Genomic DNA, 12,765 nt, shown 5'->3' with positions numbered 1-12,765 from the left:
CTCCATAGACCTATTCTTTCACCTCAGACTTTGGTAGCCCTTTGTTCGAAAAGAAGTTTCCCTCAGCACAGAAGGGATTATTTCAACCAATTATAAAAAAGAAGAAAAGAAAGGTACCTCAAGCTACAAATCAGTATGACATGACTACCTTAAGAGCCTACAGAGCATAAGGAAATCTATAAGCTTTTTTTAAAAAATTGTGATAATTACCAGAAGTCAGCATGAGTTTGTCAATAAAAAATCTTGCCATCTAATCTAATCTTTCGAAGGGGCAACTTCAGTGATAAATTGTGGGAACCTTATGGATGTTCACAGAAATACTTCTGTGTAGTATTCCGTGTAAAGTAATGAAATTGATCAGGAGAATAGAAATGGAGCCATCTGAAGAACAACCAAAGGAGCTTAATATGTTTAGCCTTGAAAAAAGACAACTGAAAGAGCTAGGATTCAACTATTTGAAATGACATCGCATAGAAGCAGCTCCAGGGCCTGTTCTATTCTATTTCAACATACAGGACATTATGTATTTAAGTATACCAACTATTTTACAAGAAAATAGCCATGAAAATAGCCACACTCCAAATGAATAGTATCAGCACCTTACCCAATTCCCAACATTAACAGCAGATCTGTGGTGGAACCAATTACCAAGAGAGATAGTGAATATATCAAAGAAGAATATTAGGAGACATCAGTATTAGTGGTTTAATCTGTATTCCTGCCCTGAGTAAGCATTTGGGTCAAACAGGCTTTTCAATTATCCCCTGAATGTATCAGGTGAAGTCCTGCACTGGTCCCCAAATTGATAGGATTTAGGTATATCCGGAAAAGCAGCTGATTACCTGGACTAAGAAAGTCTAAGTCTAATTGCTAAATGACAGAGAGCAATAAGACAGAATTCTGGTCACATGGGCCTGTCACAGCACACCTGGGCCAAAAACTGACGAACCTCTGGTCAAAGAACCAAGGAGCTAGCCCATCTCCAGACTGATCAACCCGGTGCTGGGTTTCCCAATTCAAAAAACATACCCTTCCAGCATTCCCCTCCCAGCTGTAGATCTCAGAACAGCTTCACTTTCATGGTAGAGCAGCTTGGAACTTACCAGTTGGAGGCGCAGAGATCTGACCTTCTCCAAAATCAAATCTTTGGTGCTCTTTGACTTTGGTTGTTTGCTTCCAGAGGTTTCCAGACCATGTAATGTCTTCCATGCTAGAAGGGCTTGCTGTCTGTTAATGAAACATTGCAAGCAAACAACCAAGCTCAGAGAGCACCAAAGACTCCACAGTTCAAACCCTGAGCTATATAACATATATTTTCTTCTTCTACTGGCCCTCTTCAAAGTGTAGTTGCAAGGATCTACTGGTAGTCCAACTATGCCATTCCTTCACCAATAAAATGACACTGGCAGCTTTGGCCCAACAACAGCAAGCACCACCCTTAATTATGTGGGGGATAGTCCTCTATTTGCCTAGATATCTGATTCTGGGTTGATTCTTTGAATGCCAACTGAGTTGGTCATTCATCCTACTAAATAGGAAAGCAGCTTTGCCAGCAACATTCAGTTCCTGTCACTTCCTTCAATGGGCAAGGACCACAAGCATGCAGGGATGACTCTCAGTGCATTTCTTCTGAATTTGACCCCTATCAAATTTACCCCAGCCAAACAGTAGCTTTGGAAGACATCACCTGGAAAGAAAGTCTCACCAACTGAGGAGGTTATCCCCAGATGACTGCTACAGAGGCTTACCTGGGAGTAGAAACACAATGCACATAGTCTGACTAACTGAATTAAATCAGATTTGATTGGCACAAGATATTGAACCATAAACTAACCGCCATCTCACAAAGTTAGACTACCACACGTTAGCCAACATATTGTGGAAACCCATCAAATGACACGATTCTGAGCAAACTGCACTCCATACACAGATTAGAGCCAGGACCAAACAATCTAGTTAAACTCTTGTTCCTTTGTGGAAATGGGTTTAAAATACAAGCCTGCTAAAAGGCAACTGAAAAACCAGAGACTTTGCTAAAGCCCCTTGGGTTCAGCGATGTGGGGCTGCTGCGCCCCCCCCCCAAAAAAAATGGCAGAAGGGGGGGGGGAGAGCAACTGATAAAATCCCATTAGAGAACAGACACCCGAGGGGAGGGGACCCTTTTAGCTTTACTGCCTGCATTCACGCAGCACGTTTAACCCGATTCTCGGATTTTCCGGCTTCACACAACTTCCCAGGCACTATGACACGGTACTTCTATCAATGTTAAGAGTAACTAAATTGACGTGTTGAAGGACGTCTTTGTATAAGCCCAACCGGGGGGGGGGTGTTCCTATTTGGAGCTCAATCAGGGCCAGAATGGATCAACTGAGGCTCTGGTGTGAATTCTCCCCTCCCCAGATACAAACACGCGTGTTTTACCCAGGAAGTTGGCTTAGTCTGTTGGCGCTGCTAGTGAAAAGCAAGTTCCTTCAGGCAGACCCCCGAAGCAAGCGCGCGATTCCCCTCCTCTTTCCATGCCCACCCCACCCCCACCCCTTCTGGCCCAGCCAGGACGTGCACCCCCTCCGTCCTCCCAGGCAGTCGCCCCCTTACCTGGCTGTACTTGGTCTCGTGCTCGAGGGAGCCCTTGTCCAGCCCGTTCACCGCAACGTGCTGGGCCGTGAAGCCGCTTCTGCTCAGGCTGCTCCACTCTTCCACCTTGGGGCTGTGATAGGGCGAGCTGTCGCTCACTGCGGGCAAACACACGACAAAGCGGAGTGAGGGGCGCGGCTTTCCTCTCTCGCCCTAGTCGCTCCGAAGCGAGCCTTCTTTTTCCCCTGGAGCCAAGCTAGGGGAGACCTTAAGCGCGGAGGCGGGTTTCTGCCTTGAGGTAAGGACGGTCGCCCTGAGAGTCGGGCACCTGGCTTGCCCTGTGGAGCTCTCCCGAGGAAGGGAGGGAGGGAAGGAGGGAGCCTGACAGCCAGCCCTGTCCGCTTCCTTGGAAGTCAATGCCTTCCTAAGGCGAGCGTTTGGCCTGGCACTTCGACGTCAGACTCGGCTGCTTCTCTCAGGATCCCACTTTCTGATCAATCAGATCAGAAAGTACTCAGACTCCCTTCACTTTTGTCAGTTTTGTGGTGCTGCAGCTTGATTCTACAGTTGTTGAAAGTCATTTGTTTTTCTCATTATTCTACACTCGGTACCCCCATAATGACAACATGAAAACGGAAGTTTAGAAACGTCTGTAAATTTATTAAAAAGAAAGAAAAACCCTGAAATATTACATTGGCATAAGTATTCAGACCCTTTGCAACAACACTTGAAATTTAGTGCTGTTGCTTCCCATTTCTCTTGATCTGTTGCAGACATGTTTCTACACCTTGATTGGAGTAGACCTGTGGTAAATTAAATTGATCGGACATGATTTGGAAAAGCGCACACCTCTCTATAGAAGGCCTCACAGCTGACAAAGCATACTGTAGCAGAGCAAAAGCCATGAGGTCAAAGAAACTGCCTACAGAACTCAGAGACAGGATTATGGCAAGGCACAGATCTGGGGAAGGCTGCAGTAAAATTTCTGCTGCACTGAAGGTTCCTAAAAGCACAGGGGCCTCCATAATTCTCAAATGGAAGAAGTTTGGCGCAACCAAGAGCTGGTTGCCTGGTCAAATTGAGCAATCTGGGAAGAAGGGCCTTAGTAAGAGAGGTGACCAAGAACCTGATGGTCACTCTGACTGAACTCCAGAGATCCTGTGTGGAGATGGGATAGAGATCCAGAAGGATCACCACAATTGCATCCCTTTACCCATCTGGGCTCTATGTCAGACGGAAGCCTCTCCTCAGTGCAAAATACATGGAAGCTCCCTTGGAGTTTGCCAAAAAAAAAAAAAAGCACACGAAAGACTCTCATACAGATTCTCTGGCTTGATGAGATGAAGATTGAACTGTTTGGCCTCAATTCTAAATGTTATGTCTGGAGGACACTAGGCCCTGCTCATCACCTGTCAAATATCACCCCAACAGTGAAGTACCTGGTCATCATGCCTGGGAGGAAGGGTTGTTTTTAAGCAGCAGGGACTGAATCAGATTTGAGGGGCAATTGACTGAAGCAAAGTACAGTGATATACTGAATGCAGACCTGCTCCACAGGGCTCATGTCCTCGGACTGGGCCAAAGGTTCACTTTGCAACATGACAAGCACACAGCCTAGAGGCCTGACTCGAACCCTATTGAACATCTCTGGAGGGACCTGAAAATGGCTGTCCACGGATGGATGGATATGCGCCATCCAACCTGACTGAGCTTGAGAGGATTTGCAGGGAAGAATGGCAGAAAATCCCCAATCCAGGTGTGCAAAGCTTGTCACGCACGCCATACCCCAAAAGACTGGAGACTGTAACTCCTGCCAAAGGTTCCTCAACAGAGTACTGAGTGAAGGATCTCAATGCTTACTATGCCAATATGATATTTCAGGGTTGGTTTTTTTTTCCTTTTTAATACGTTTACAGACATTTCTAAAATTCCGTTTTCATTATGTCGTTATGGGGTACTATGTGTAGATTAAAGAGAAAAATGAATTTCAACATCTGTAGAATCAGGCTGAAATAAAACAAAATGTATAAACGTGAAGGGGCTCTAGACACTTTCTGAATGCACTTGTGCTTCCAACGCCATCTCCGTCAAGCCAGGTTTGCAGCATTGAAAAAATCCTGGCGGGAGAAGGCCAAGGACACTTTTGAAAGGTCGAATTAGACCTTTTTTTAAAATAAAAGTAAAAATAAAGACTTTAGCTCGCCTTCGGAACTCTGCTCCTCCCGCCTAAACGTTTGTCCACTATGAAACTATAATTTTGTTCGAGGCTGCCGTCTAAATGAAATAATGCATTAGGGAATAAGAGTTTTGGAGATTCACGAATAACTCAATAGTTTGGAAGGCTCTGCAACCCCATTCATACGTGCAACCAGACTCTAATGCTTGCTTTGAAGTAAACGGTGCGGTTCAAACAAAAGACACTCCCAGAGAATCCGGCCATTTCCTCACTGGTGGCACTTATTTATAGCGGCACTTCACGCTGTCTCCATTATTGCTACATCAAAATAGCGATGGATTAAATTGAGCTTTCCTAAGTCTTCGAAAATCACTAGTGGGAAATGACTTTAAGGAATTGTAGGACTGAATCCTTGTACAAACTGGGGGGGGCGGGGAGAGCACCTTTTCGTCAAGAGCGAATCCTACTAATTTCAGTGAAGCTTCCGGTGGACTAAATAGAAGTCACTGAAGTAAGATTAGCTTCGGTGAGATCTGTTTCATTACAGTAGCGGTTTTGGTAGTGATCTTAAAGTACCTCGGATCTCAAACTCCTGAAGTGGGTTACAGCTACAGCTGGGGTATCCTTGAGTAAATCGATCTACTTACTGAACTTTTAAATGATAAAAGCGCTGATTCCATTCAAAATTAAAAAGAAAAAGAAAAGAAACCCGAATAGGTATCAAAGCAAACAACTTAAACAGAATAAAAAAGAAAATAACCGCAGGTAATTCTGGAATCTGGGGGCAACAGGGTGACTGAGATATTCCTACAAAGTAGTTGCTACTTCCAATGAAGAGCAATTTAAAAAATGTCCCTTCTTCCACAGATGAAATGAAAGGGGGTTTGGTGTGCGTGAGAGAGAGAGAGAAAAGGAGAGGCATTCTGAACAGAAGCGCCCCCTTTGAGTTCCAATCAGTCCTTGAACTCCAACTAGATCCCTTCCGAAAGGAAATATTTTGTGCTGGGAAAGGGGGGGGGGGTACGGACGCTGAAGGTCAATCAAAGACATCAAGAAAATCCCGCCGGCCGCCAGCCTGCACTCTCCCCGCGTCCCCCCCACCAACGCAAGCTCTGAGGGTGGGATTCTGTGCTCTCATGGACGCCCTGTGAAGCCCGACTTCAGCGATCCGAGCTCCATTCTTCTCACCCCAGGACTCGGGGTAATTCATCCCGAACGCTGGAAAAATAAAGCCAGGTTCGTGCAGTCCATAGGGCCACTTCCAGTAGGTCTCCTAACTAGAGGTTTCCATCCCCCTCCCCTTTACACAAATTCTTCATTTTCCCGGTTTTCCTTTGAAACCCAAGGAAGCTTTCAAACCGTGCTTAAAGTTCCCGGATGGGAATTTGAATCGTGGCTGGGTGAAAAATATAAATAAAAAGGACTTGCATGTTCTTAAATGTAGGCATGTTTTAAAACAGTTAAAATCCCCAGTCGCTTAGTCTTGGGTACATTGGTTGGGGAGGTGGGGGGCATGTAGTTTCTCATTAGTTTGGTGAGAAGCTGGCCTGGCCTGCTTCTTCTCCTCTCCCCCAAAATTCAGGTGAACTGAATTCTTGCCCAGAAAAGCTAAATTTGATTCAGTTTAATGTCTAAGTGCCATCCATCGAACACCTGGGCTTAATCAATGCTGAGCTTAACTGCTCTATGTATACACACACACTCACACACACACACACCATTTCCTTCAATGGAAGGGACAGGAAGTTATTTTCCCAATATAGCATAATACCATCTGCTAATGATGTATTATACCTATGGGAGATTGTTGTTTTTTAAAGAATTTTTGCAGGACCTCCAAAGCTACCACGTAGGACAAGGACAGTTGGGGAAATTGTTCAAGGCCGTATTTCTGCCCATTTCTGCCCTCATTCCGGCCCTGAATTGTTAGAAAGAAGGGGGGGGGGGTTTCAACCTATTCTCCAAAGCACCTGAACGCAGCACAAGAAGTAGCCGAGGGAAACTTATCAAGGAAAAAAAAAATCAACCTAGAACTAAGAAGGAACAATTAAAACAGTGGAACTTGCCTTCAGAAGTTGCGGATGTTCCATCACAAGAAGTTTTTTTAAGAAGAGATCGGACAACGCTTTGTCTAAGTGGTGTAGGGTCTCCTGCTTTAAAGAGGTTGTAGTAGAAGATCTCCAAGGCCTCTTCCAACTCTCCAATTCTGTTATTCTCCAAATACCTCTTTCTATTAATAAAGCAGTTTGAGGGGAATATCCCTGAGAAACGTAGCCATCTCCTTAATACCCTTACAGAGACTGTGGTTTCATGCCTGGCTTGACTTTTTCTAGTTCAAGTGAGTTTAGGAGGTCCACCTGGCATAGGTGGAGGGAAATCTTAGTCTACGAAGGATTTGAATTTATAGCATGCAAAGGAAGACGGAAGCCTACGGAGAATTTCAAACAACTGCAGCCTAATCAGGTTATGCACCGAAATTAAATTTATTGCGATAATCCTAAAAAGCTAAAAGGAAAAAGCTGGCCTGCCGCCTGCTGCGCGGTTTCCAACCTCTCTGTTTCTTCCCCCAATTCCCACTTATATCCTCCTAGCACGAAAAGAGGAAAAGGCGACAGGATTTTTTAAAAACCCAATGTGGTTGAAATTGGCCTTCTGTTCTCGTGCTGCAGCCAGTGGGCAGTTCTGCTGACTACTGGCGCCATTATTTCTCAAATAAAAAAATGGGAAAACAAATTTTTTTTAAAATAAAAAGATTTGGGAGAAGTAGAAATGTAGGAAAGACTCCTCTCTTCGAAACCATTCTCCGAAACACACACTCTCTCTCTGACCTGCAACGTGTGCGTGCAAACACAGGCTGTTCACACACAGAGACACACAATGCACATTGACACGTACATACAGCTACTAGGGCGATCTGCCTTCCAATTGCACTATTCTTTCACTATGAGGAACGGAGATTCCGCTGAAACCAACGGGTTGCGTGTGTCCCAAGTAGGAAGCATCAGTGGCAATAAGGCGAGAGGAAGGAAGAACCTCTGAGTTTCGGCCCATCCACGCTACCCAGCGGCTGCCCCCGATCCTTCACCCGGCGGGATCCAGAAGACTGAGCAGCCCAGGGCAGTGGGCTTAACCAGATCTGCGAAGCCCGAACGGTGTGATCGAGCTATAGGCAGCCGGGAGGGAGAAGCCTTTGGAAGGCCAGCGGAGAGCAGAAGAGGCCTGCAGGCAATGCCAACCAACCCCGTATGCTCGAAAGGCTTCGGAGCCGGGTCAGCCGCGCTTCTCCGTCGGTTTGCGGCCGAGCAGTGTGACAGGCCCAGGCCGTAGCCTGTCTGGGAGAGCCGCCTCTGGCGACCTCCCTTCCCCACGAATAGGGCTTCCTTTCCGCGGCAGCAAGGTCAACTTAACCAATAAATCAAAGCCTAACAGCCAGAGGCGGGAGACGGGGGGGGGGGCGAGCTCGGAGATAAACCCAATGCCTCCCCCCCTCCCCGTTCGCGGGCCTCCTACCCAGAGAGGTGGCCTCGGCCCCGGGGGGGAGTTAATAAACACGGAAATCAGTCCAGCTCGCGCTGCTTTTCCGCCCGCCCGCACTGCGCCCCCACCCCGCCTCCCACGCGCTCTCTGTGCACAACGATTCTAGCAGATGTTCCTGCCGTGCCGGACCAAAAGGCAGGGGATGCTCGCAAGCAGCGCCCTGGGAAAGGGAATTGGGCAGCCCTATGCGATCCTCAGTTTAAAAAAAAGATTTGGAAACGGAGGCTTCTTTATTGGCAACCATAAGGCGTGTGCGTTGTACATTCTTAACGTTTATTGTTTGTGTGAGCACCGCACAAACGTGCACCTACACACCACTGTGTCTCTCGCACAAAAGTCTGGTTGAATGTGTTGCAAGCCAGCATTGAATGAAAATGGGCAACTGTATTGATCTCGCCTGCTTTCACAGTTGCTGAAATGAAGTCGGTTCGGATCTATGGGGCTGCAGAGTCGAGGCCTTAACACGAGTATCCGTGGGGCCGTGTCTATTGCACGGCACTCGCCGCTCCGGGCAAATCCCGCTAAGCCTTCCTGAACTGCCCCGTCTGGAATTCCGCAGCGAAGTCGGGAGAGGCGGGCGGGCCTCGGAAGGGGCTTAAACGCAAATTAAACATAGGCCGTTTCGGTTTTCTGGACCACCGCTTCGGAGCACAACAAAGTGAAGCAGGAGAACGAAAGCAATTAGGTGACATTTGAACTTCCTGTCTGAGCAAATTTGCCCTGATTGCGAGAACTCGAGAAAGACTTTGCCTGCAATTGCGAGGAGGTGCCTTTGCCACAGAAGCTCTGACTTGAGAGCAAATATCAGCACAAAAGCCTAGCAGAGAAAAAAGTAAATATACCCGAACGGGGATTATGTGTGATTCTGTAGTTTAGGTATGCTGGTAGCCAAAAGAACTTGGCCATGAAAAGGTTAGCTGTGTTTATTCCTCTCTGTAATAAATTGTGTGATTACTCGACACGTACATGTTTATTGTGTGTGTGTGTGTGTGTGTGTGTGTGTGTACATACATGAACACACATACATGCACCCACACATATGTATGCCTTGGCAATTCACCTTTTCACTTAAGAGACCTCTATAATTCACAAAAGCTACTAACACAATAAAAGGGTTAGTGTTAAAACTGCCATTGGATTCTTTAATGTTTTAAGACGTTGACATCATTACTAGTTACTTCTCTTTTTCATAAGCACAAGAACGTAGTAACACAGGAAGTTATTCTTTTCCCAACCCTATTTCATCCATTATCTTTTTAACCATACTTAGATACAGTAGCCAATATGAGGTACTTGCAAACTAATCCAGAAATGAAATGCATCAGCAACACTGTTTACACAGATGTTGAATCCAGTCAAGATCAACACAACCGATTCACAGCCAATGTGCCAAGTATTGGGACTTGTCTTTTTAGCTGAGTTGATTTTATTTCAAAATGTGAATAAATGCAGGTAAATACATCTGAAAGCTTGTTGGGCATGTCTCTGTGGGCTCATCTACACCTGCTGCTTTGATTTTAGTGAGCTCAATTAAACTGGAGAATTGTAGAAATGCACTTATATGTTTCCTAGATGTTGTGTTGCTTATGTATGTGCAACAAATGTGTTACACATACACAAATGTGTAACAAATGTGTTACACATACATGTGACATTTTCCCTCCCATCTTTAATAAATGCTTATATCTCAGCACAGTGATGTGTTCATCTACTGGAGACATACAAGAGCTTCACTATAAATGAGCCTACTGCTTCTGCTTTTGAAACGAGAGTGCTCCCCAAACTGATATGGTCTAAAGACATGGTCTAAAATATTGCCAATACGTTGGTACATACTATCATATACACTAATATAAGTCAATTGTTTTTATCATATTTGCTTCCAGAATAATGGGTTGCCATGCCATGAAAACATTTTCATTGGGAGAAAATATTGTATTTCTTTTCAGTTTCATTTATTTCCCCTTTATAATTAAATGTAAAGCTTCTCAGAGAGAAACTTATTTGGGAATCACTTGTTGCTCAATCGTGAAATTCCCTAAGGCTCCCTCCCAGATAAGGAAGCCTGTGCAAACGAAGTTCTGGCCACCAGAAAGTTCAGCCAAACATGATACATACTAAAATGTATCAGATACATAAAATTTGAGAAAAGTTTCCACATTATGAGGATTAATGGCTGTTAGCCTTGATGGCAATGTGACTGCCTTTGAAGGCCATCTGCTGGGCTTCCTTGTACAGCTGGTTGGCCAGTGTGAGAGCACACCACTGGACTCATTGGGCCAGGGTTTTGATCCAATGGGGTTGTGCTTATATTCTTAGGACCCCTTTAAAAGGTGAAGGTCCTGCAGCTAAGTGAAAAATGCCACTAGAACAAAGAGAGAGGAAATGTATTTAGAATCAAGTTCCACCTGGGCCATTACCACCTAAACCATTTATAGCATTTATAGCATCATCCAAACCTGTTCATGAAGACAGACTTTACGTTAACACAACAGCTGGATGATGCTATACAATGCTATAACTTAGGGCTTCCTTCAAAGCCCATCAAAGACCAGGGAATCAAGGCTGTTGATGATCCTCAACGAAAGCTAATTCATGTCCTTTTCTGAATCTCTCCCCCTTTTAAGGAAACTACACTAGACATTTTCTGAAGCTACAGCATCGACTGGTCTGCAGAGAAACCACTGGGAGCCCCGTCCCCCACCCCAGTCCATACAACAGACATAGAACCTCTGGAAGGGGTGGGCTTCTTGGGTTCGGTTGACCAATCCTCTTCCCTAGCTGGAAGTCTGAACCTCTTACCTTGATCTGTTATGGACCTAATTCCCAAGATGTCAGTGACGGAATGAGAGGAGGGCCAGGTCCGAGGCATATGGACGGCGCTGTGGATCGTCGGCATGCCAGGCGGGGTAGGCACCTTGGCACCTGCTGCAGCTATGGGGCTGGGATAAGAGTAGATGTGGTTGTAAGGCAGGGCCGGCTGCGGAGCTGCCTGGTGCTGCTTGTAAGCCTCGTAGTGATTCTGCTGAGACAGGTTTCCAATCTTGTTGCGCAGAATCCGGCTAATGGAACTGACCGAGGGGACGTTGTACTTGTCGCACACGCCGTCGGCCAGCAGCCGGTCCCGGATCTCCCAAGCAAAAATGCCCGGATCCCTTTGCTTGTAAGTCCGGATGTGCTTCACTACCGTCGGCGTGGTGACCCGCGGCTTGCTTCCTCCGATGGCCCCGGGTAAGATGGAGCCGGTCTCGTTGTAGCGCGCCAGGATCTTGCTGACGCAGCCGTGGGAGACGCGCAGCTGCCGGCTGATGTCGCACGGTCGGATGCCCAGCTGAGCTAGTTCCACAATCCGAAGCCGGATGGCGTTGGGCAAAGGGCGGCCGTTGACGAAGACCCCGCCGAGCTGGTTGACCTCCCCGAAGGCTGGCTCTGCGAACAAAGAGAAGCAGCGGCACGTTGGAAGAGGCACCCGGAGTCTGGCGACACGGTCAGCCTGGAACAAGGGCAGGGAAAGGAGGGACATCGGGACTGCCAAACGCTTGAGAGGCGCGTCTCCTTCCCGGGCAAGGCTGGCTTGGTGTTGGGCTGCTCGCCGCTGCCTGGGACGCAAGCTCGGCAGAGATCCCGCGGCCTTTTTAACTCGTAGTAAGGGCGCACCTAGCTAGTAGCCGACGCCTTAAGGAGTTCGCCCTTGCAGGCTTCTAGTCGCGGGGACTCCGGTCCTTGAATTTCCCATGAGACTTTTCCCTCCCTGAGTGCAACCGGCAACGAGCAGGCGGTTTGGGACAGCAGCCACTAGGTGAGTATCCCTACCAACCTCTTCCCAAGCCTTGCAGGGCCCCGAGTCCGCACATTCCCCGCACTGGAGTGGAAGCCACTCCAGGCAATTCACCCGGAGTCACAGGATTGGGGGGGGGGTGTTAGGGCAGCCGAGGACCGAGGCGTTCCTTGGAAAGCACTCCTCCAGCTGAAAACTGAGCGGACTGCTTAGTCAACGCCGTTGGGGCGGCCAGCTTCCTTCTCCTCTCGAGGCGGCGCGTTGACGACGTTGTCTAGAAAAGCCCAGTGCCTAAGAAACTGGCAGCCGAGAAAGCTAAATAACCCCGCAGAGAAGTGGGAAGCGATCCCGCCGATTGCGGGGACTGCTCTCTTCCCCTCCCGTCAGCCAGAAAGGCTTCCCCCGCCGAAACACAAACAGATTTGAGGGGGGAGAAGGGGAAGCGAGAGAGAGTCCCGGGTTACAGAAGTCTGGGGTCGGTCACATGCCCTCCCCCTCCCCCCCTGGCCCCCAATACTTTGGGCTCGTCTTCTCCAGCACTGGCGCTTCTTGCCGTTGCCGCCGTTGCTTCCCAACGCCTTTTCCCCCAACAAGAGTCAGAGCCACAAGCGAAGCCAGCCGGGCGCCCGTGGGAGCCAGGAGCTACCCGACTGCCCACCCGCGCCTGTCTTAACACCTCCCTCTCCCAACCTCCGACGCC

General features: G+C 47.6%; 1 protein-coding gene across 1 annotated transcript in view; it reads right to left on the bottom strand.

Moving 5' to 3' along the window:
- The window catches only part of PAX9 (paired box 9), a 37,609-nt gene extending 25,799 nt beyond the window's left edge, over positions 1–11,810 (bottom strand). The window contains exons 1-2 of the mRNA XM_032213722.1: positions 11,090–11,810; positions 2,596–2,732 (exon numbers count right to left, since the gene is read on the bottom strand). Coding sequence (XP_032069613.1) covers positions 2,596–2,732; positions 11,090–11,810 — 858 coding nt within the window. The remainder of the gene's footprint in view (positions 1–2,595; positions 2,733–11,089) is intronic.
- Positions 11,811–12,765: the final 955 nt, after the last annotated feature.

The sequence above is a fragment of the Thamnophis elegans genome, chromosome 1 (assembly GCF_009769535.1).
Source record: "Thamnophis elegans isolate rThaEle1 chromosome 1, rThaEle1.pri, whole genome shotgun sequence".
In the NCBI taxonomy this organism is placed as follows: domain Eukaryota; kingdom Metazoa; phylum Chordata; class Lepidosauria; order Squamata; family Colubridae; genus Thamnophis; species Thamnophis elegans.
The sequence above is the reverse complement of the archived record's forward strand: the minus strand, read 5'-3'. Positions and strand labels throughout refer to the sequence as shown.